This window comes from Pteronotus mesoamericanus, unplaced genomic scaffold (genome assembly GCF_021234165.1).
Source record: "Pteronotus mesoamericanus isolate MK-2021 breed Mesoamerican mustached bat unplaced genomic scaffold, CSHL_Meso_final scaffold_85, whole genome shotgun sequence".
Classification (NCBI taxonomy): Eukaryota; Metazoa; Chordata; class Mammalia; order Chiroptera; family Mormoopidae; genus Pteronotus; species Pteronotus mesoamericanus.
In genome coordinates this window covers 28,268,744-28,295,359 of record NW_026555329.1, presented here as the reverse complement: position 1 = coordinate 28,295,359, position 26,616 = coordinate 28,268,744, and the positions used below count along the sequence as shown (strand labels likewise).

Genomic DNA, 26,616 nt, shown 5'->3' with positions numbered 1-26,616 from the left:
TTATATTAAAAATAAACACTATAAACTAGTGATTGCTTTCTTCAAAGCTTGTTCATAGGTTGGTTAAAGAAATAACAAAGTAAAGAACAATGGGAAACAAGCTAGGAAAACAAGGAGGAAAGCCAATATATTTTATGATCTCAAAGAACTGTAGTCACAGTGGTTTCCAACACTGGATTACCAAACTCAGCTTCCTTTTCTTTTTTCGCATTGGTTAGAAAGAAGGCTGGTCAATGTATTTTATAGACAAATCCAAAAGAAGAAACAGAGAGCCCAAATAACCACTGTGATCACTTGGAAAAGTCCTTACCAGTATGCACCACTTGTCCCTCCTGATCTCAGTTTTAGTCAAACCTGGACAAGCACAGATTAACTCTGTAATGTTCCCAGTCAGATACGTTGTACACTTAACTGCCCCTTGTTAAAGACTGATTTGTTTCCAAGTTGCATTGGATTGCAGAAAAAAAACTATATGGCTATATTACTATGTAAACTATCTAAAAATGCAGTTTTCCTAAAAAGAAAAAACAAACCACAAAGAGTTTTCTGATAGTGATAATTACCACTCTTCTCTACTTTTGCCTTCTCACCTTCTTCTTGTCTTACAAGGCTCACCTTCCTTGTACCCCATTTTCAAAAGCCCTTTGAGGTCTTTATGTAGATGTGATACTGCCGTCCTCAGATGTCCTACTATAGTCAGTTTATTATCCAAGGCTCTATTTGTTCATGAAGAAATACACAATGTGCCTTATGTCGGTTTGTGTGTGTATGTATCTTACACATAGAATACAAATAAAAAATACTTATTAATTATAATAACTGAATTTGTAAATGGAATTTGCATAGCTGATGAAAACCTAGATTCATTTAAACTAATTCTTATAAATTGATCACGGCAGGGTTTATTTTATTGAAATTTCAAATTTAAAGATAAAAAACTAAGATTTCTAATGCAGAACATTAAGGTTCACAACCACTTGAACAGTTTAAATTTTTTTTTTGTCCTCACCTGAGCACTATTTTTTTTTTTTTTTTGCTTTTAGAGAGAGAGGAAAGGGGAGAGAGATAAAAAGGGAAAGATCTATGTGAGAGAGAAACATTGATTATTGCTTCCTATAAGCCACCACCCTAGGTATGTGCCCTAACTGGGACTGAACCCATAACTTTTCAGTTTTCTGGATGATGCTCCAGCCAACTGAGCCACACAGACCAGGGCTGACAGTTTGAATTTGACTGCAGGTACAAACCACTTTGTTTTGGTTTTCTCCAAATACATTCCTTAAGAATTGGGAGTAGGCCTTTTTTTTTTTATTACCCCTTAATAGCTATGATTTGTACATAATGGTACTCTTGCCTATTGTTCTTTCCTGTTGATACTTCCACTTTATCACAAGGCTAACATATAGTTTATAAGAATCTAACATTAAGCATTGTAAATTAATTCAGATTCTACATCAATTATAGACTTTAAAGTGCACTAAGGAAATTAGCATATTATATGCCCCATCCTCTTAATTATATAAAATTGGGATCTTCAACAAAGAACTCAAAATGTATTTTGAATATTCATATTTCAGCAATGATCTCTGTGGCTAATTCCTACCACATCTATTCTCCTAGGCAAGTGCGGCCTTGGATACAAGGGCTGAAGATTAAGTGGGTAGTGATCCTGGGCCATAGAGCACAAAGCCAGGGGAAGTAGAGGCTGACTTAAATACAGTGAACAATGAGCAACTGTTGCTATCAATAAGCAGAACCAAGGATAAGAAGCAGCAAGGAAGGTTCTGCAATACTAAATATTAGCAAGTTGTCAGAGAGCAAAGCCAGGATTATCTCCAAAGTATGGACAATGAAATCTAGGCAATTTAAATGTTTAAATGATTGTACTTTCAACTTTTATAAGATTGATTTGCTTTACACAAAAGTTCAGGTACAATGAGACTGGTGATGAGAAATTTTATCTTTAGCCATATTTGGTTTTAGAATAGACTCGCTCTCTTTCTTTTCTGGCTGTGTATGCAGAGACACAATAAGGAAAGTCAGGGTGTTCCTTCAAAAGAGGGGAACAATTCCTCAACCTGGTTCCCAAAGGCTCCCAAGAGGTATGTTATTATATACTCTCCATCCTTAGTTGCAGGCAAAGAAAGATGACCCAGATATTTCCTGATTCAATCTTGGAATAGGCTTGATTCAGGGGAGACTTTGTTTGTGGAGATACCCCTGCTCTCAGACCCTTTGTGAGTTCCAAAATGCCTCCTGGATATCCTCCTTCCCTAGCATCTAGCACTGAATTTAGTTGCTCTACAATTCACTATAATGAATTGTGTGTTATACATTTGCATTCTTTTTATACTCACTCATAATCAGATATGTAATTGTGTTTAAAAAACAAGGTATGTCAAATAAAGTACAAATTCATTCAACAATGACTGACTTTGTCAAGCCATTGAGAATACAATGATGAAAAATAATGCAGATTTGGCCTTGAGAACCTCACAATCTGATACAGCAAAGATGATCCACAGAAACGGTTTTACAGACTGAAGTCACTTGATGTATTCGATAGAACTAAGCTTCATTTAGTTTGTGAATGAAGACTCAAGTGGGTGATGTTACATTTTTTCTCAAGACATGCTTATCATTGCAGCAGCAAATTAAGTTATTGTAAAGTCTGGGCACATTTCTTCCCATGCCAGGTCTCTCCAAGCAAAGGAAACCTGGAAATGCAGGTTTAATGACACATTCAGAAGCTGACAAGATGCCCTAAATTTGTGTTCCCTTAAGTTTTATCCAAAGCTTGTAGAAAATAGTGAGACCAATTAATTTTTCATATATATCAACAGTATTCTACTCTTGCTTATCTTTATTCCCTAATTCAAGTATAAATTGTATATTTTCTTTTCCTGGGTTTGATGGAGTCCAGCTTTGTTACTGTTTAGAAATAGTGTACGAATTCCTTATTTTTACTGATGTTTATGTCTTAGCAATAAAAAAAACCCCTAGTAACTTGGGACATTTGTGTCAGATAGAATTTATTGATTCTTCCATATGTTTAATTATAAAAATAATTTAAAACAACCTACAGACCAAAAGGTGTTATTCTTTTAAAAATATATCCAATGTAATTTTCTAAACATTATTTTGCCTTCTCAGCTAGCTACTCTTCAAGTATACACGATAGCAATCACATGCCCCAGCTACCCTGTGTGACTCCTGTTAACCATACTGAACGATTGCGGTTAAGAAAAAAGTTATATATATGAATGTATATGAAATATTACTATATATTTCATACACATGAAACTGTCTTTTAGCATTCTGATAGTTTAGTAACTACTATTCCACCTATTATTTCGTTTTTCATTTTATTGACTTATCTCACATGCGAGGTCTAATCTAAATAAAAATACTTTATTTATTTTTTACTTATAACCATTTATTATTTTAGGGTCAAACTGTACCGATAAAGGTATGCAAAGAGCATATCAAAATCTTCAGCAAATTTTACATTAACTAATGCTTCTGTTTTGTACATGTTACACCTCCTGACTTACACCAGTTTTTCCAAGTTTGGCCTCCAAATTAGTACTCTGTGGATTTATCCTAACAGCTTGTCCATTTCCAAACTAATGTCACAAATTGCTAGTGCCACCTATTAGCGGAAGTGTAGTACTGCAAATCAAATCATAATGTCTTTAAATAGCACCTATGAAGTCATGAGGAGTAAAATCCACCCCAAGCCTCACACTTGTTCTAATTTATGTTTACAGCAGCTGGTCTTTTAAAAATACGCTTTCACTGCATGCACTAACCTTAGAGACTGTCATGAGTTTTGGGGATTTTACCTACAAATTTACATTAATTAACCATTTATCATAGACTTTTTTCCATAATGTTTTGATAAGCTCGATGTTTTAATCAATTAATATGTAACTTTTTATAATACATCATGACTTTGTAAATGAATATTGTTAGATAATGATCAGTCAAAAATTTGTTTTAGTACTGGTTCCTCTGGAAGAATTTAGAAAACTTCAAGTATAAATGCTATTTAAAATAGTTCTGACTTTAGATTTCAAAATTCTACAAAAGATATAAAGGTGTGATGTTTTGAGCTGTGGAACTGTGATATGTAGATGAACCACTGATGTTTAAATGAGAAAAATTGGGATAAGAACTTTACCATATAATTCTGTATAATTCACTTAAAGTTCATGATAACTTAATGTCAGAGGGCACATCTGAAATATAATTATATATTCACACTAAGCATAAACAGTTTATACTCTGCCACTAATAGTTTAATTTTAATTTTGTTACTAGGAACAGATGCAGTTATTAATTATTATTAAATTTATTCCTGAAAGATTCTTCAATTGCAATAATTCTTAAATATGGAATTTAAATAAAATTGACCAAAAAAACCCAAGATATTTGTTACTTATTTGATTTGTATGTGATAATTACAAATTAAACAGAGAGGAATTAGTTATCACAGATCTATACATCTATTTAGTTGCATTAACACCCAGATGTTTCACCACTGACAGGAGTGGAGCTTTAGAAATTATTTATATGAAAAGAAATAACAACATAAAAAGTTAAAATTGAAAAAAATGATCTCTTCCATTTTTTCAGGTTTACTTAAGCTAGTAATGGCAGAATATCATTATCAAAAGTTGGTGGGTTAGAGACTTACACAGGATGTTTTTGTGGTCTCAGTTATTTTCCTACTTGCTAAAGTCTACACTGTATAAATTAATATTTCAAAGGCCAATGTGGTTGGCAGCTTTAAATAGAGAAGCCACAAATGGGAGACTTTCACTAGCCTTCATTTGCTCTGACCAGCATTGAATCACCAGATGTGTGATTGAGCATTTTCTTTTCTTTTCTTTTTTTTCATTATTTTGTTACGGTAGAAAGGGTGGGACAAAAGCGCATTTACTGTTCACATGGAAAATAATATAATAATTAATAAATAATAATATAAAAGTAAACTCACACATTCAGAACTGCAAACCTACTTTTACCCCACACTGTACTTGGCGAATAAATGAATAAAAATCCTACTTATATAGAAGCCTTCAAAATCAAAATATGATTTTTTAAGTTAATACAATTTGAGAAGCAAAGGCCATGTTATATAAGAATCAGCAAGTGAGAGAACTGATACCAAATATGAAGTGACATTTGGATAAAAGGTATTGCAAAGAATTTATAATTTCTTTGCTCTTGGTGTACAGTATACATATATATGTATATTCTATCTACACATACATATATATACACACATGTTTTATAGATATAGGTACAATATATGTGTGTTTATATATACTCTCTCTTTATATATATTCCCCTACACATTTCATTTTAACTGTGAGGAGATTTTTAGTATGAGGCAAATTTTATTCTACACCATTATGTAAATATTTGAGATACCCATGAAAATTTCCATGGGACTCAGAAGATCATACATATGCATGTGTGTGTGTGTTTATGTGTGTGTATATATATATATAAAATTTAAAATAAGAGTGCCATTTTAAATCAATAACAATTTTATTTGTAATGCACTTATTATAATTCATAACCTATAGATTGCCAGAATACTTTGCTCAGCTATAAAATATTAATATAAAGTTTTGTTATTTGTATGTTCACATATTCATATATTCATATATACATTACTTATGTGTGTGAATGTGTGTTTATGCTTTGGTAGAAGTAAAAACAATCTCTGAAAAGTCAACAAGTGTAATAAATAATGAAGTAAACAGTTATTCATATTAATTAAATTATAAAGTGATCCTGACACATTGAGCAAAAACAAATTAAAAATCTACAAATTTTACTTCATAATTTTTAATTTAATATTACCTTCAAGTCTTATAAAACATCTATGGTAATTTTGATTACTGATAATCTTAATCTTAAAAAAAAACAAACAATTTGACTCTTGGAAAAGTAGCTCTAGAGAGTGTGAAAAGAAAGCCTTTATAATGTCTACCATTTTTTAAGTGCTATTTACTAAGTCCTCCCAACAAAGGTAAAGTTAATGCATTGATTTAACCTTTGGATCCACATGATCACCATTCAGACTTGCATGTGTCTTTGATTTCTCTTAAAACTGAAGCACACAATGTCCTGGAAAAGCTCATTACACTGAGTGATGGAACATTTGTCATTTGTTTAAAACCCCAAACCTAATTTATTTCCTCGTGATTTCCATAGTTTTTTCTGAAGTCTTCATTGTACCACACATTCCAAAGGGAAGATTACATGATATTCTGGTATTTCATGAGAAAAGTGAAACTTGACTAGTTTTGTAGAGAAAATAAATCATTTTGCACCATGTTGAAAAAGAAGCATTTTAACATTTAACTATATTACATATATTTAAGGAAGGCAAAAGTATCTTTGAGTGAATGTTTCTTGAGGATAATTTGTATGTGACTGCTGAGATTTACAGAGTTCTCACATTTGCTACCCCCACAAGGATTCTAAATCAGATTGGTTCAGAGGAAAAGCCAGCATACCCCATTTTTCTAATATTATCACTTCTCCAGATGGTCCTCAAACACCTATTCAATTCCTTTTTCCTAGAAAGAGGCACCTTATTAGATATCTATATGCATCCATTACAAAAGCTGCCTTCCTGTTCTTCTTTTTCTTTCTCATTTAACATATCAAATCTCTTTTATCGCTTACCAGAAAGTAAGCACAGTGGTTGCCTAAAACTTTGTCTTGGGAACCTGAGCAATGAGAGAGTTCCTGGTGGATCTTTGAAAACAGTGACCATGGGAAATGAGGGTTGGCAGGGATTTAACTCTTCATGAATCATGCTGGAATATTTTTAAGGGCAGTGCAGGGGAGGTTTTAACTGTTTGACATCTAATTAAGGAGGGAAAAGAAACAGCTGAAAAAAATGTCTATTTTAGTTTAGAAACAAAGTATTGATAATTGGCAACTAGGCCTTTGCTTTGGCAAAACAAGTGTATATGGAGAGACAAAAAGGTAATGACAGACCAATAAAATAACCAGAAAAATTGCTTGGGCCATTCCTTTTATTTTTCTTGCTGTTGCTCATTCCACAGTTTATTTTACCAAATTGCCAAGCTCTAGGTATATCAATAGAATTGTCATATAGCTGTAGGGCAGTTTTTGATTTAAAGGAAGGCAAAAATTATTATAATGAATACCATTGCTAAAATGAGCTCATAAAGATAGTGTCAAATATACATATGTTGTCAATGTATACAGCTTACTTCATCAGACAAGTTTAAAACATATATACATAACAAAGAGCTATTCTAATCAAACGCTATCTTTTTAATATGTAGAAAGAACTGGTGCCTCCCCTATAATGGAAAGCAATCTATTCCCAGGGAAATAAAATTCTTGCAAAATAAATAAGGATAATTCTCAAGCCTTATTTACTTTATAATTTATTTAGCACTTTAGACAAGTAACTGCAATTATAATAGATTTCATATTTCAAACTAATTTTAAAATTATAGTCATTCACATCTTCAGGAAGTAAAGTTGCATGCAAAACTTACTTATAAGGAATAAAACTTGCATAAAGTGGACCATCAACCTAAGGATTATTTGATGACATCCTCTCAAAGAGTGAAAATAGCAAAAACTAATGAAAACAGATGTCATAATATCATATACTATAAATAATTTAAAGACAGTTACTAAATAGAGATATAATAGAGATTTAATTAAATACTTACTGAAGTCTATATATTTTTTAACATCTTAGATGAGTACAGTTGCAATGCTGTTTGCTCATGTATAAAATTAATTCCCATTTTAATAATCAAGGAAATATTAAACCAAAAATAAATTATTTTCCAATTCAGAGTACTTTATCTAACAACTATTAAATCCAAAAAATGACATTTAAGAGGTGTCTAATTTTTTAATCCAAAGTGTGAAAATTACATCTCTCTTTCCTATTTGTGGTCCTCATTCACACTGGACCATTCAGAGAGATCATTCCCATTATGTGAAAATTAAAGAATCTGTTTTCTGGCATAACAGCAATATACAGTATACAGACATCTCTACAAGAGTTTCAATAAATTTGTTTCATGTTATGGGCTAAAAACAGAACATAATTGAAGCTTCTCATTGCCCCACCCCCTATTCTAGAAATCTGAGAATCATAAGAAAGCAACACCTTAGAGAGTAAAACTACTTGAGTTAAAATAGTTTAATCTTAAATTCCACTTTAATAATACCTCTGTTGTATAAATATTTTCTTTCACTAAAAGTTGTATCTATTATTTTGGAATCCAAGTTAGAATTATTTTATACATTTATCTATAAAAATCTATCTAAACAAATATAGGACACATAGTTCCTTCAAAACCTTCATTAAAAAACAAGCATACACATTAAACTCTGACCAAATAAAGTACTAGCAACATGATAAAGCTTTTATTTTCCTTTTTAAATGTATACTTTTTTTTTACAAAAGAAGTTCACACAACTAGTTCTACAGCTAGGAAGTAATGTATCTTCATTTCTCATTGAAGTGCATGTGGAATTAAAATAACATTATATTTCAAAGGCTTTGCTTTACACCAATTAACCAAATACACAGTCTTTTGTACAATCATAACACACTGTAAAAAAATCTAGTCTGTTCTATCCAGTTTATATTCTCTTGGCAAACCATGATCTACTGCTTATGTTAAGCATCTGATTGTCAGATTTGAACAAACTGAATATTCATGAAGATGATTAACCATTTAGTGTCTAAAACTAAGAAAATACAATTTATCATAATTATTATAGGTGAGGCATGCACATATACAAAGAGACCATTTTGCAATAGTAGTTTTAAAAATATTTTAAAAGTAAGATCAGAAAAAATTAACAGAGCATATGAGCACATATACAGATCAGCATTTACCAGGCATTCAGCTCCTCTCTGCAAATGTGATTAAATGTTCTTTGTTTGTATTTAAATTGTCCTATCAAACAGAAGACATGCTTTTATTTAAAAAGTGCTTAAATCATTTCAGAAAGACACACACAGTCATATAGGTTCCCTAGGTTAAACCAAAGGTTTTAAGGTTTTGTATGGGTTGAGAGGGAGTCCAAGGAATAAAGAGGGGTGTGGGGGGGACCACAAAGCTAGCCAAATAAAAGAAAAAAAATAAAGATTTACCTTTGTAGGATAATTTCAGCCTTGGCACATTGTTCTTCCCATTTTGATAGTTTGCTCTCGCTGTAAGTAATACTCCCCAGAAAAGACAGACAACCTTAGTGAAGCAGCCCATGCTGCAGACGCTGTAGGTCCCTATGCTGCTTCACGCTTCCCTCCTGTATTGTGCGGCCAGAGAAGTTCAAACAATCTGAAAACTGGAGGTAACAGGTGATTTAGGTCAGTTTCATTCATAAATGCAGACAATCAAGACTTCACCGCAACACTAACACCTCTTCTTCTGTAACAGTCACTGAAGCACAGAAACTTCAAAACCTCAAAAAAAAAAAAAAAAAAAAAAAAAAAAAAAGCGAGGCAGGCACCGGATAATGAGGCACAACTGTTGTGTGGAAAGAAAAAAAAATTAACAAGGGCTGCTGCAGTGGTGCTTAAGAAGCAGTTCCTTTTATCTAGGCTCCTCTGATAGCCGGTGGGGACTCTAATCCTGCTCCCTGCTTCATTCGGCTCCGGGGAAGCAGAATGAAAGGGAAACAGAGAAAGAGAGAGAGAGAGGAACCGTGAGCAGCGCGTACTTTTCCTGTACACATGTAGGAAGAGATGACACAAGATCCCACAGACAGGTTTTCCCAACACTCACTAGACTGGCTGACAATGGGAGAACAGGCAAGCTCAACCCACTCCCCTTCCCTCCTGTCACAAAACACATGCAAAAAACATCTCGTAGAGATTAGAGCCGGGAGCAGAACCCTCCAGCGTGCCTGTGAAAGGCATGTAGCTATAAATTTACTTCCCAAGGCAAGCGTTGTTTTATAGCCATTTTAGGTGCAATTTTGATTTAAAAAATCTGAATTCTGCTACCTACATAATTTATAACTCATGCTTATCCTATAATTCTGCTGAACTTGTGTTTTATCTGTTTGTATGCATATGTATGTATAAATATATACATATACATATGTATATGTGTGTATCTGCATATCCTTTCATCAATATAACTTTAACCACTGAAGGTTTTAAAGCCTTGTTAGAGATCGTTCCCTCCTCCCTACAAGCCCACTTGGCTCAACCACCTCCTTCCCCGCCCCACTGCAATTTCAGCAAAGAAATTCCTAGTAAAGCCCATTTCAACAATCAGTTCAAGACAAATATAGGTCCACTGAGAATTATAAATTACAACAGGGTATTCTCAAAAGGATACTCAGAACTTAAAAACATCTATGGTTTTCCAGCTTCTGGAATGCTCTGGTTAACATTTTTAATGCATCACATCTCATTAATTAAAGCCACTTCCAGAGTTTTGGTTTAAAGGGCAGAGGAAGATGACAAAGTTCACCAAAGTCCCTGCTGAGCGTTCATGCTGAGGACCAACATGAAGAAAATATCTCTGTGTCTTCATGAGCTGATAAGGGTTACTAAGTTTTCGGTGGATGCATGCATGTAATCAGGCAGTCATACAACATCATTAGTTCTTCCCTAAATGGGCATGGGAATATATATAGTCTAAGGTCTTTACGTACTGTCTTCTATTTTTCTTTTATTTTTCCCCAAAGCTGATATTCTTACAGGATTTTGGTAGGTGAGATATATAAGTTAACAGGACAGAACTTTCCCTTTTTTACTCTTTACTCCCCAAATCTTTCTGCCCTGCACTCTCCCCAGCCTCTACCCTCAAACAACATAGACACTTGAAACACAGAAGCGAGAACTCTACTTTAATAATACAGAAATCTCTTATCTGAAAGCAGAAGGTGAGTCTCACAATTGAAAACACACTCATTGAAAGTGCTTTAGTAGTCTTGGAAAGAAATGACCTGAGCATTGTGACTACAGCTTTCATTACCTAATATCTACCAATAGAAAAAGAGCTTCCCGTCTATGTGCATGCGTGTGTGTGTGTGTGTGTGTGTGTGTGTGTGAGGAGGAGGAAGAAGAGGATGAAGAGGATTTAAAGGGGGAATAGAGGAAGGGAGTGGGCAGTGATTCTCTCTCTGCTTGACTAGATTGATTCATCAGACAGGCCAGTATTGTTTTTGTCAGTTTCTACAAGCCAATTGATAAGTCCGTATTGTTAAGAAAATCAAATCCAAAAATAATGTTGATTTTACTGACCCCCGCACTTGTTATCCTGAGCACTTTTCATGCTCTAGGCAATGGATTAAGGCTATATACGACAGGAGATTTGTCTGTCTTCCATGGATTACTCCCTCTAGACATTTATTCTGCAAAGGAATTCGTGCCACTTTGGGATTATTTAAAGGACCAGACTAATGAATTATCCCATTGAAATATCACAAATAATCAGTTTAAATACTTTAAGTAGTTGTACCATTTTCATTAATATATATTTTAAGTGTCTTAAAATATTTACTTTTCTCTATCTCTTGTTACCCAGAGTAGGAGAGCACGTTTATATTTGTCAAAACTGAACAGGATAAACAAATTTAGAAATGTATCCATTTCACTAGCATAATGACTAATCCTGAAACATTTTGATGTGTTCCAGGAAAAATAAAAGGTTCTAGGTAAATTCAGTTAAGAGAGAGTCAAAATTGACTCCATGGCAAAGAAAGACATTCAATCTGGATTTCAAACCACCAAATCAGGATAAACTTTTGTAAAACAAATAATTTAATGTTGAAGCCTAGAATTTGGTAACAGGCACGTCTGTTTTGTTACCCACACACATAATCTTAAAAGAACAAAATAAAACTTTGGTATATTTAATTATATTTGATATTGATCTTACTCTCAATTTTTATGATCATTGTGTCCTTTCAGATGTTTGAAAATTTTATAAATTCACATTTACATTTACAAAAATTATCTGTGTAATTTTTAATTAAAAATGTAAAAATAGTAAATTATTTAGGCAAGCATGACTGTCCTGGGATGATTAAATTATAACATAGTAGGATAGGACAACTATATATAGTACGTTTGAAATGTGATTAAAAACAAAGGAACAAAAAAGAAACTACATGGCTATAAAATACTTTTAAAAAGTATTAGGAATCTTGTACGTTTACTTCTTTCAGTCTTTTGACTTTGGTCAGGGTTAAATAAGGTCAATTTCAATATTTTTTAAATCACCAAACAGGTGAGAAATAATCAAAGGTAAAACTACTTCTCTACAGAGGGGGGTAGAACTGGGTAGGTGTGTATGAGAATTTATAAAATGTGGTTGCATGTGTGACATACAGACTTTGATTGACCCCCTCTCCCCAACACTGCTCCCATCCCCCACTTCCAAGGAACATCATTCCCTGCTCTGAGAATCTGTGCCCTAAGCCTTGACATTATCAAGCCTGCTAAATATATCTCCTTAGCCATAGATTTTACTGAATTTACTACTTTTTAAAAGTCAGAAAAATTATATTGATCTTTTAATATTGAATTTTATTTAAGTAAAAGGTGAAAATGTTATCTTGCTTCTTTCTCAAGGCAGTCTCTCTATTTTCAATTACTTTAAAACCCAAAACCTACATCATGGGGTATAATTAAGTCTACTCACAACTAAGTTCCTAATATCTTCTTAAGTTTCAACTTTTCAGATGTGATTAACTCCTACAACAGGGTCAAATTTGAGCAGGTGCCTAATATGATGATCAGGCTGTGGTATATATTTCTGTGAAATGAATCAGTGGTTTTTAACCTCACCTCATTCTGTATTGAAATAGATTACAAAGACAGCAGTTTTCTGGATGGTTTGCTTGATTTTTTAGAGAAACAACACTTCCAACTTCACAACAAGTTGGTTAACTCTTGCTTTTCAGTAAAAAACTGTATAGTCATAAAACACATATTAAAGCATTTCTCCATTGGAAATTCATATCTGATCTTTTGATGAATTGCATAAAACCAATGTGCATATTTCTCTAATTTTGCTATTTCTTATAAAACTAATTGGGAAGACAATAAACATTACAATTTAAGAGCAAAAATTATTGTTCTGGTATATGAGGTGGTCTTTCAAACACTTCCCTATGTCATAAATACTCTGAATCTTTCTATGAATGGCAGGTAAAAACATTTGCTGTATTTATGCATAAAAAAGTATAGGGACCCTGGCTGATGTGGCTCAGTGGATTGAACACTGGCCTATGAAACAAAGTGTTGCCAGATCAGTTCCCAGTCAGGGCACATCCTTGGGTTGCAGGCCAGGTCCCCAGTGTGGGGTGCGTGCTAGAGGCAACCACATTGAAGTTTCCCTCCCTCTCTTTCTCCCTTCCTTCCCATCTGTCTAAAAATAAATAAATAAAATATTTAAAAAAAAAGAATATAGGGAAATATGTATTGTTTAGATGTATTTAAAAAAGATTTACTGGATTAAATGTACTTAAAGTTATGGTCATTTTATTAAACACCCTAACCTCTCCCTGCAATCCTATTCCACCCTAACCCCATTTTATTGTAGTTAGATAGAGGAACACCCCCAAAGTATATCACTGACAGAAGTAGATGATCTCTATAAGAAAAATTACTGAGTTAAGACTTTCAAAGTAAGTTGGTTTACCAGTTTTTCTAAGAAACAACATCAAGGAAAAATATATTAAAAACAAACGGAAAAATATCAGTACTCTTTCCAAGATGTTGTTCAGTTGTTAAAAAAAAAAGGAAAACCTATATTAGTTTTTATCTAACACCTATTATTTCTACTTTTGCCTTCAAGAGAATGCTTCATTAGTATATGAGAAAGGCCTATGATAACAGAATTAAAGTAAATGTCATAGTCGAACATTTGCCCTTGTTGTGACATCTCATGTTGGAAATTCATTTTTAATGAGGATTTTTCTGGTACAGGGAATTTGAAACTTTTTTTTTCTAAAAATGAATTGTGTGGGTGAAAACATTCTTTAAAAGATCAGAAGACATTCTATTAATTGGAAAAATGAAATAGTTGATGTATTATTCCTTTCAGCAAAAAAATGATAGCTATTTAAGAATTACTGCAGTAGTCGCTAGAAACTGGGCGCGGCAGGTTAAAAGTAATATTTAAGAAATTGTTAAACTTTTCATAATTTGACCCTGTGAGTGTTTTAATATAAGCAACATGTGAAACCATGAGCTGAGAGGAGGAATTGGTAAAAGACAGAGGGAATTCAATCTTTAGGGAGGCATTCTCTTCTCCCTCCCTGCCGCCCCCCCCCCCCGCCCCCGCTCCCCCCGAACCCGGCCTTCATGAATACAGATTTCAATAAAATAAGCTTGTTCTTCTGGATTGAATTTGTAACAGTTTGAACAAAAACAGTTTTGTGTTTTCTTTTTTTGACATCAATCATCAATGTTCATGATACTTTAAGGTAAGTAGTTACTTTAGAAAAAAGACTCCTTGTTTTTCAAATTAATCGAAGTAATAAATGTTAAATCAATGCAGAAGACCAAAACCTGGCCAGTCACATTATTTGTACCTGCAGATTTTAAGAAAAACTTAAACATTTTAGGGTTTCAAAAATTATAGGTGGACTTCTTTAGTCATAAAGTGAGGTGGAAGCTTCTCTTTCCTTGGGAACTTGATTTATGCAGCTAGTAGGTAAGTTTTTTATGTTCCTCAGTTTGAGTGGGGGATGGTAGAAGGTGGCAAAAAAAGGGGGATGTATAAAATTTTGTTTATGTTCAGTATCCATGCTGTCAAAAGTGGCTAAAATCCAATTATAGGAACACGATTTATCATTAATTTTGATGTCTTTTTTGACTGCTTAAATCAATCATATTTTTCAACATTTCAAAATGTTTTAAACATGTGATTTTTTCCTTTTTCTTTTCTATCTATTTAAAGAGCTTGTCATCACTTACAGCTCCTTTATTAGATTGTCTGATAAGTGAATGCAGTGTTCCTGAATATTAACATATTGAAATAATAAGACACTGAAAATACCAAAATACCTGATTTTTTTAAAAAGTGAGAGTGTCTCTACCTCAACTCAAATGGAACAAGAAAGTTTTCAAGTTAGACAAAAATCCCATTGTTAATACTGATCAGTACAGGCTAGGCAGTGAGGAGGAAAAAATGAGGCATCTGTGGAATACAAATGAAATGTGCAGGTTGGCTGTTGAGTGTTTCAGGATATAAAGCTATTAGTTATTTGCTTTCCGTAAAGGCATATCATACCCTTTCTCACTGAATAAATAAATAAGCAGATATATACTAAATCAGCAAAGTGAAAAAATTAGGCAGTATTATTTAAAGGATTACTTTACATCTGACTTGGACAAAGCAAATGCGTATAGTTTCCCTTTGTTACCCACTGAAAAGAAAGCTGCACCTCAGATGTGAGTTTAATAAAATCTCTATTATCTAAAAGTGACCTTTTTAAAATGGTTTTAAAGAATTTGAAACTGATAACAATAGGGAACAGAAATGCTGAAACCTAGAATTGAAGCTCTTTGAAAGGGTTTATTATAATGGCAAAACCAACTGTTTGTTGGATGGTGACTCAAAAACTATAGAGCATTCATTCTGCTTTTCCAGGGCACAAATTTCTCCAAATTTCAAGAGAAAGGAAAAAAGAGACTTAAATTATTTTCTCGCATCTTCTGTATGCTCTCAAGTGTTAAATATCACTTGGTCCAGCCTATGAACCCCCATTTTTTCCACTGTGGCTTGGGGGTGGAGTTAGAATCATATGCCAGGTTTCATTTACTGCCTTGGCTACAGGAGCAGCTGTCACCTTATGGGAGTGATTAGAAAATGCCTTGTTTATTAGTTAACAATTTTTTATTATTAACAAATGATTTGTAAAGAAAATTCAAGTCTTCTCCATTATTCCTCAGGGCATATCCATATAATTAATCTCTTTGAAAATCAATCATCGTAAAATCATTTTCTCATTCCTGCTGTATTCATGGAAAAGGAAATAGCATCCAATATGCCTAGCCTTGAATCTTCTTAAATTACAGATCCAAGTTGAAAATGGCTTGACTTGAGGACTTAAAGGACAATGTGATTATTCCCTTGCTGTTTTTCAAATGTTGTTACATGACTTTAATAACTTAAAGCACTTTAAAGACTCTCCAAATATCTAATAGAATTTTATAAAACCCTTTTTGAGACATTAAAAATATTGTTTATCAGGTCGTGTTCTCACACAGTTTTTAACTCTATTATCTCAATTAAAAAGGTTTAGCAATTAATTGTAACAACTGTCATGCTGATTATACATAAGAAAAACACTCGCTATTTTTTCTAACCTTGCAGTTTTAAACAGAAAGTGTATAATTGTGTAACTTTGTAGGAAAGACATTTAATTTCTTTTTTATAGATTCAGTTTGGTGGTGGTATTTGGACAAATGTAATAATTCCAGAAGATTTCATGAGCCATGAAACCTATTGCAATTCTGTTATGCAAAAATAAAGACACTTAGATAAATAAGAAAACTAAATTTGAGTTAATCAAGCTAAATATGGCAATCTATTTCTTGGGCTCTCAACATAAGTCTATAGGTGCTAGTCACTGTATATAACCTAACTTGGTACCAGAGATGTAATTTTAAGTATATTCTTTTTTTTTAACTTTAAAACCAGTCACCTTTGAAAATATTTTAATATATTTCTTGCATTGTTTCTTTTGTGTCTACCCATTTATTAAACAAAATTTTGAGAATAGCCTGGTGTCAAATGTTGTGACTCATAAAACAAATTACAAGTTTTTTTGAGAATAGCAATACATATTCCTGGTAAGTAATGCCAATTTATTTATTTATTTTTACTTTCTACCACAAACCATAATACCACAAAACCATCTGCAAAGTTTTTTGTACCTATTTTGGCCTAGAGTACATTATTCATTTTTTTAAAACACATCTCACCTGCTATTTTCTTTTCATCAAAGCCTGTATCTGTTTTCATTCCTCCTACTAATATCTTCTCTATTATTATGGAAGACATTAGCCGATGACAGATTGTCTACATATTTTGTTGGATTACTCATGATTATGTACTATTGTATTCCACTAAAGTTAATCTGCCTATCTCAGAATATTGCTTTAGGGACTCAGGATATAAGATTGCTTTAAAAAAAAAAAAGCCTTGCATAATTTTTCAGTATCTTTGTGACTATTCTGGAAGCTCTCTCCCTTAGAATTCCATGGTGTGCTGTGCATATATACGTTAGAGCTCTTACTTTACATAATGTTTCCTCAATAGACTGTAATCTCAAAGACAACAGAAACTTTTTTTCTCATTACATTATCTTCAGTTCTAAGCATGACATTTGGCACACAGTAAAGTTCAACATAGTAATTAATGGATTAATTAATTAATTAAAGAGTTGGGAAATGCATGCTAGATAGCTAAAATATTGTAGTTCACAAACCTCACAACTTTAATAGTTAGGTAACTAATTCTTTGCAGATATAATTGCACTAGTTTCCTATGCTCTTATATTAAGCCTGTATTGTGGACTGTAGAGAGCAACATTAGAGAGAATTCTAATTTGTTCATTTAAAATGCTGCTAAAGTAACCATTAGAGTCCATAAATTAAAATGTTTATTGTTCAAAGCATAGACAATTTTATTGTTTAGTTATTATTTTTATCTAATATATATTTCATTTTAGATTAAAAACCTGTTTTCAGATTTCTGTAAGCTGCAAACTGTTACAGTATGTTGCTAATACAGATGTTAATCAAAATGGACATTATACAGTGTTTCCAAGTAGCAACAAGTTCTCTCTTTTTTTTTTAATTTTAAAAATGTAGAATGGTAGTTATAAAACTCCCAGGAAGAAATCCACTACAATTGAGAAAACGCATATATTATATGGAACAGAACACCTGGATTTAAGTCACAAGATCACATTTGTAGCACTGTAATTGAAATGTTAGTTCTTGGTCTAGAAATGAAATTGCTTACCTCCTCCTGTCCCCCTTCCCAATGGCTGCTACCATATTTGACATTGCCCGATACGAGGACATCCAGGGAGCTAGTGCTCCCAGACAGAGTTTCTACCTCCAAACACCATGGAGTTGGACTCCGCAGTCAAAGAGTTTGGTCAAGCATCTGGGCATCAGAATGGAATATAGGGGCCAGGCTATCTTGTAGATATTGTTGGACAAAAAACAAGGGTAATTCTAAAATGCTCTGTTGGAGAATGAAGAGACAACTACTTGAGAATCACTGTAGTAGGCATATAAATGTAAGATGAAAAAGAAGAAAGGAGGATCTAGGCAGCTATTCATTTTATGGGTTGAAAAGTTGTCCTTTAAATGTTACGTGTTGGATTTTAATGGCACCAAACTAACATACCACGTGCAGTAATTTTGCCCATGAAGAATATCGAAATTAGCCCCGGTTGGCGTGGCTCAGTGGGTCGAGTGCTGATCTGTGAACCAAAAGGTTGCTGGTTCAATTCCTAGTCAGGGTACCTGCCTGGGTTGGGGGCTGGGTTCCCATTGAGGGGCATGCGAGAGACAGTCCTTTAATGTTTCTTTCCCTTCCTTTCTCCCTTTCCCTTTCTCTGGAAATAAAGAAATAAAATCTTTTAAAAAAATATCAAAATTAAAGTATGAAGAGTAGAGAAAGTAGTAGTAAGCAGAGAAACCATGGCTTACACAAAGGAACATGAGGTTGTGTTCTCTAAAAGCCCTGCGACTACAGGCCACTTCAAATGAAAGGAGAGCAGTGTTTCACTTATTAACAATTTGCTGGTGACTCACTTGGCCAGACGTGGATTTGAAATCCTCAATTTTCACAGCTTGCACAGTATAGAAAGAAATGCATCTTTTATGGTAAATCAAGCCTTAAATTAGTGGAGGGCCCATTACCAGCACTAAATCTCCAACATGCAAGGGGTTTTTAATAACCTGAGTTGCAAGAGTCGTGAGTTAGTATTTATGATTCAGAGCAAATTATTTTCCCAGATAAGTGTTATACTTAACTTTAGGAAGCAGAGAAGTTTAGGTCAACAGGTGAAACACCTGTACAACTACTATGGGAATATATCCTGCTACTATTTATATTTTAAGTCATTACCTCTCATAGGTCAATGGCATTCTTTAGTATTTTAACTGTTCAACAAGTTTGTTTCATGCTGCTTTCAGAACACTAGGGAATCTTGATTGGCTGGTAAATAAGTTAATTTTCCATCCTAGTGGAATGTTCTACTATAATAGTTTCAACAGGAACATGTCCCCTTTACCTTTATTACCACTGTTAAAATACACTGGCAAAATATGATAATGATTTATATTGTATAACTATCTTTGAACAGTTTCTCAAATTTATAAATGTATATCCACACAAAATCATTTATATATACAAAGTGAATTGCAAATACATTAATTTACAAAATAAGTCAATTTTCATATTTATTTTTTACAATAACTGCCAGAAGTTGAAACATAACAAAGTATGAAAATATAATTGCCACAATTTGAATAGAATTATAATTTGTATTTTTACATAAATATCAGTCCATGGAAAACTTTCTAGATTTATTGGCAATAAGAAACAGGATATTGTAGATTTTAAAGACAGAATCAGGTCTCACAAACCTATAAAGAATTTTAAAAGTTCATCATGGTGTACTCCCTCAAAAATGCTGTGTTTTAAGTGTATTTAGCAGCATTTTCAAATGTGAATTCAATAAAAGTGGAAAGCCACTTAGTCTCCTACTAAATTGAGTCTATCAGAAAGTGGTTCAAATGTCACTAATTATTTTATAGGAATAATCATGTTGTAGCTTTAAACAAACTTAAGCCTTAGTGTACTTTAAGACTGAGTGCCAGGATGAAAATAAAGACCCCTCTGCTGGAAGAGAGACGATTGAGTTACATTTAACAAGAGGCAGGATGTGGCACTTCAGCTATCTAGCAGCGGTGGGCTGTTTGCCACCCTAGCAGCTAGATCATGTTTCCTTTGCCTCATTCAGTTTCAGAATAATTTCATAAAAATCACATGATTGACACTAAAACTTTCTTTCCATTCTGATTTTTAATGTTACTATCTCCACAATACATTTATGCTTTAAATATACGAGAAAAGAAAGAGAAATGTCAGAAATCTCACTTTGGTGAATTTTTAATTAGAATTCTATTGATCACACCAACAAAGATGACTTTACTCTAAAAGTTTTCCCTAACTGCTATTTATTTATTTATTTACTTAGTTAGTTAGTTAGTTTTTCATTAAATAGGTTTTGTGATACTTTCCAACTCCTCAACTGAAAAATAAGTGAGTTGATACAGTAAAAAATGTTTAACATATCTTTTTGTTATATTTTCATAAATATACTATATAGTAGTATTGCCTCCTTAGTTCATTTTGTCTCAAATTTGTTTATCCCCCTCCTTATATTTAATTCTTTACACAGTTTTGCAAAATAATTTATCTTAACTGTAGTCACTCCAACACACATTATACATTATGATCTAAATATTTACACATATGTATTTTATTTGGGACATGTTATATTAATTTCTTCTGTCGATAAAATGCACATATCTTGAATATATTTGTCTTTAGCAGTGCTTTAATTACAGGAGATCTTTAGTGGGGAGGCTCACATGGATTGTTTCCTGTGAAGTTCCTAGTGCAATTCCTTTCACACAATGGATCCCAAATAAACATAATTGAACGACTTCCTGACTATTGTCATGGTTCCTGGGTGATGAAGGATGAGGTTGGCAGCAAGAGACAAGCTGGCTGTCAAAACTGTGATATTCAGATGAACAGCAAAAACAATAGTTGAAAGAAATCTGAAGGTTTCAGAAGAGCTCTGCGTGTTCCGTCAAAAACTGATTCAAAGAACTTTTACGTATCCCTGAACCTATGGAGATTGGTTTGAAAACCAAATCCCAGAATTCAAAAACCTGGTCAATGACCATTTGCTTATTTAAAGATGAAAAAAAAAAAGTGAAAAAAAAGTTTTTAAAACTATATTTAACTGTAGAAATTATGATGTTCTAGTTTGGAATATGTAGGAAAGTATTTTGTAGTAGGGTGATGAAATATCCTTAAGTAATAGAATTTCATTAGGTATAGGTTTGACATAAATGGCTTTCCTTTGCCCAGTTCTCTGACCTGAAAGCTAAATATCAGGTGTTATAACATTTAAGAGCTAAGTCTTCTTCCTGTATAAGTAGGTGTGGGAAAAATGTGTCACCCTTTGCCAAGGAAATTGGTGGGGCTGTTGGTAGGGGTGCAGGCTTTCCATCCAATACTCTATACTAAACTGACATCGCTATGAGAGAATAAGGAGCTACATGTAAAGAGGACCTTAAAAGAGTGAGGCAATGAAAAGTTTGCAGTTAAGTCAAAACCTTTTCTCCCACGATTATAAAGCATTCAGTTTTATGCATATTATAAATGCATATATATCTGTATTTATAAATCATACACACATATACACATATTGTATGAATTCAACAAACATGTATTGAAATTCTGCGTCAGGCATTGTGCTAAAATTATGAGAATTCAAAGAGAAGTGAACACATTCCCTACCGTCAAGGATTTGCAATTGAGTTGAAGAGGCAATATAAGACTAGCCTTTTAGAAGTATATACCAACAATCTCTTAGATGCCATTCAATTCAAACTTTAAAATGCAGATCATTACTCTGTCTTTTGGAAGTATTTAGCTAGGTTGGGGTGATTTTCAGTAACATGTAATATTTCTTTCTCAACAATAAGAATTTATTGTTCTTACATTTTATGTACATTTGGGACAGTTGACCTAGACCCACTTCTTTATTTGGAAGAATTATTCACAGATTTCAGTCTTGGAAAAAGTGATAAAGCCTATGTTCAGAAATCAGACTCTTAGGATATAGAAAACTACAGGTTTCTGATTACTGCATTGTAAATGGGTCTAAAGGTAAATGCTATCACCTGATTCTCATTATAAGAAATGGATACTATGTATATTTAATACTCTAATATAATGTTCAAAATCTAAATAGCATGTTGTTTTACAACTAATGGGCTAGTGGCCTGCACACCCTAATTCAATTTTAAATATCAAGAAAATTATTTTGTTGTGACTAAGATTTGCATTTTAAATTTCTTTTTCTTCTGTTTTATTTCAGGGTTACTGGAGAGGAAATGCCACTTACCCATTTTGTTTGATATAGGTATATGTTAGAAAAGAGTATGCAATGAGGTTGCAAAGCAGAAGTGAATGTTCTGTTACACTTCTCATTGATTCTATTAATTTTGGAGATGAAACTTTCACATTCCTTAGTGGCCCACATAGAAATGACAATAAAAAGATTTCATTAATTAAGCACTCTATGTAATAGTATATATGTGTGTGCGTGCAGGATCATGTTTGATTCAAATACATGAATTACATTTTTAAGTAATAAATAAGTAGACCTTGTACAGTGCTGTAAGAGAAACCCAATCTGAGTCCTATTTCCAGCTTGGGTACTAACCAATTATATTCAATAGATAACTAATTTGAGACAGGGAGCTCAATAACCTTCTCTATAAATGGGTTACCTGGACTAGACATATTCTACCTTTGGTTCTACCTAGTCCCCAAATACTCTATTCAAAAGTGTATTTCTAAACCATAGTGTGAAATTTATCATTTAACATATTAACAATGTTGAATTATTTTAGTTAGAAATAAGAATTTAATTTTCTCCAGGTAAATTTCAGTTGGAGGATAAAATGTAAAAATATATTATATAATACTCTCTCATTAAAATGTTTGAAATATCTATGATTGTCACAATATCAAAATATTAATTTATTAAACAAAATATGTTTCTAATATTTCTCTTATCCTAGTCTCTGAATGACTTTGGGATTAAAAATCTAATTACATGGTTCTGATGTCAAATGTAGCTGCCATAATGCAGAAGAATTTGGCTGAAATTAAGGTTTCTGGAGAGTGTTTACTGTTTCTATCATTTTGGGAAGAAAAGTTAAATTTCTTCCTCAGAGAGGGTTAATAGAAACCATAGACTTATGCTCAATTTACAGTCCTCTCATTTTGTTACATTTGCTAGAAATATGCATTTGCTAGAAAGGAAAACAATGCTACTGATGACAATTTTAATTCAATATATTTAATTTGCTATTTAGCAATCATTTTGAGGCACTAGTTGCTTTAGGGAAGAAAAAATGAGTAAGTTGTGATTTTGCCCTTGAGGAGGTCCCAATCTAGTAAAGGAAAGTTACAGAAAAATACAAGCACAATATACTAATTGCTCAGATAGCACAGATGATAGGCATTTAGCCCAAAAGGGATTTTAGAGAGGCTTCCTCTGGGAGACAGTGCCCGAGCTGGGTCTTAAATGATGAGTACGAGCAGGTGAAGAAAGATGAGGAGGTCTTGCCAGGGCTTCTACCAAAGCACAAAGCCACAAAAGAGGAGCGCATGCGTGAGTGCAGGAAATGGGAGCAGTTTTGCTATTAACAGGGTGTAAACTGCAAAGAGGAGAGGAAGGAGAAATCAGCAGGGGGCCAAATCAAAAAGTTTCTATAGAGTCATGCTTGTAATTCTAATATGGGTGGTGAAAAGACACAGAAGAACTTTAAAGAGGAGGAAGCCATAAATAGATTTGCTTTTTAGATAAGTGAGCCTGGGTGCAGTGTGAGGGATATAATTACTAGCAATAAGCATGAAGGAAGAAAGGCCAGGTAGCTTTCTATTGTAACAGTCTAGACCAGAAGTGACAAGGCACTGAAACATGGCAGTAGATTATGAAAAAGAGAGAGAAATCACAGGAGGGAAAGAGAAAGGAGGCATGCTAGTCTTGATGAAAGTTTCGATAAAGAGAAAGATGGAGAAATGGGGTTTTGTAACACTTCCCACGCTGTTATTACAGTATGGAAAACTTTGTCTTGTAAATATTATAATTATTTACAATGGTTCCTATGCCTGTGACACAGATGATTAGAGCCATTGGCTGATCCCAGCAAGAGAAGAGGAGGAGCAGGTATGCCTGAGGCAAGAGAAGGGAGTTCAGTGGTGAACTTGTTGGTTTTGAGATCACTCACTGTATAGTTCAGCTACACATACGCAGTTTGGTCAATTGGTTTAAAGCTCAAATGCTGGAGGTAAAGGTTGAGATATATGTGAGAGTAAATTCAACTCAGAGATAAAAAGTAGGCTGAGTACAGAACCCTGGATGGCAGGAAGGGACAGGAGGACCCCAAGTAAGTGAATGAGACAAATAACCAGGGAAGGGCAGGAAAGCAATGCCATGGACATCCAGGCGAAACTTTAAAGAAGGTCAGCCACATGTGGGAGAGGGTTTGTGGAGGCTGTGCAATGCAAGTTCTATTTGAAACTGTGGGAAGAAAGTCACCCTTGTACCACGCGAGAACAGAGTGGGTTCTGGGAATAGAAGCCAAATCGCAGTGGGTTTTGGGAAGACCAATTGTAAGAGAAATAATCAACTAATAATTAACTGATATTTGACTAATCAGTTCTCTCCCTGTCTCAAATATGAAAATGACATTTAAAAATTCTTTACTGTAACAGAATTTTGAATTCACCATGAAAATGGAAATATCTCTGAAAATGGAAATTATTTAGAACATATAACAGTTTTCATTTGTCATTACCACATTGGGAAAAATAATTCCCTTTTATTGTAAATGATTTGACTTATTTCCCCATTTACCCTCGAATTGTTTTGCAACAATTTGCAGGATCTTCATAGAAATTGATTTACAGATCACAATGTAATATCATGCCCTTAGCTTTTACTGTAGACTGATATAACAGATAATCTTATGAAGAATACTCTTCCAGTGTCTGCAAAACCACTATTCATTACATTAGTCAACATCTCAAATAATGTTACACATGATAAATTCCTCCCACAATTTAGTGCCAGGAAGAGTTTTTCTTTTTTTGAAGAACTGTTATACTTTTTAATCTATCAGTCAATGGAAATGTTTTCCCTTTTAACTTCAGCTGATGAGAAGTTAAAAGTGAAATTTCATGCTTGCATGAAAAAATCAGATATTCCTAGTTTCCTAGCTGATTTCTGGAGAGTACCTTTTCCTTTCTTTTATGAGTTTTCTTGTTCTGTACTATTTTAATCATGTTTGTATGTCTATGTGCATGTCTGCTTCCTGAAGTCCTCAACAGATGCTATAAGAATAAGAAGTGCAATTACCAATAACAATAAAATGATAGTAATAAGTATTTAGTCAGCACTTTATTTCACTTTTTATTCCTTCCTTTTGAAGGTCCTGTTTTCCTTTCACACAAATTCATGCATGGTTGTTTGAAGAAATAAATATTTTTATATTATTTTAATTAAAATTGTCCTATTAATTTTTCTATTGTCAATTATTTTCTTCTTTTTCTATACACTTAGTTTGAAGGAAAGAGATATAATAGAATTCAATTCTGGCTTGAAAAGCATTAACTATTAATTTATTTTGCTTATATTTACTGTTTAATTATATAATCCTGAGCCTGGTATGAATTAATACAAATATCCGCGGTGATTTTTCTTACATTTATCTGAATTTAAAACAACCTGAGTTTGTGACTAAATTGGAACTGATTTTATGATTCTTTCAAGAGCAAGCATGCTTTTTCTGTGTGCTGCCCTTATTCATCATTTTTCCTAAGCACATTTTCATAAGAACAGCATGAAGAGTGGCACATGCAAATGAAAGAATACAAATTATGTCCAAAGTTATGGAAAGCTTACAGTTTGAGTATAAGTGTGAGCATTTTAGAAGGGGATTTGATATGAGAACTAGCTAACATTGCTTCTTTTTATAAGAAATCCCAAAGTATTCTGATTAGTTAAATACCTCCCCATTCTTCATGACCCATCTCAAATGTCATCTTCTTTTTGAACCCTTTCCTAAAACTCTAGACAATTGTCTGTACCCATTTTTTTTATTTTTGACACTATTTGTCAAGATATACTAAAATGATTTATTTAAAAAATCAGCTTTCTTTCTGCCTTCACAGAAAAGAATTATATGTTTTTCTGAACAACAAGAGAAGTAAGTATATAGTAGGTACTCAGTAAAGACTTTCTGAAAGTTGAAATATATGAAAGAGTGAAGCAGACATTTGGGTGAAAACTGCAGAATAGTGGGGATAATGAGTTGTCAGTCTAGATGTAAAATACTTTAATTTCTTAGTATTTTATTATATTTTTTGAGCAGGACGTTCCAGGCATTGATATTGTATTTTGTTACTTTTTTTCATATTCTATTGTTTATATTACAGTTGTCTCAATTGTTACCCCTGGGAAAAATAAGTGTCCCAGGAAGAATTTGAAAAGTTGGGAAATAAATGAGTCCTATTAAGTCAATATTAAATCACAATAATGCTCTCAAATGGTGATGCACAATGACCTTTAAAATATCATATAACTCCCAGGACCAAAAAGTTTGAACTGAATCTGATGAACGTATGAGCATAATGAGCATAAAAATGTGCAAATCACAAACAGGTAGAACAGCGATGGAAGCACCAAGAAAAAAGACCCAAAGACAACTAGCTG

At 33.2% G+C, this 26,616-nt stretch overlaps 1 protein-coding gene across 1 annotated transcript in view; it reads right to left on the bottom strand.

Annotated features, from left to right (window-relative positions):
* SEMA3A (semaphorin 3A) overlaps positions 1 to 26,616 on the bottom strand; it is a 302,957-nt gene that overhangs the window by 192,278 nt on the left and 84,063 nt on the right. The window contains exon 2 of the mRNA XM_054564613.1: positions 9,185 to 9,378. Within this exon, the coding sequence (XP_054420588.1) occupies positions 9,185 to 9,296 (112 nt within the window). The 5' untranslated portion in view covers positions 9,297 to 9,378. The remainder of the gene's footprint in view (positions 1 to 9,184; positions 9,379 to 26,616) is intronic.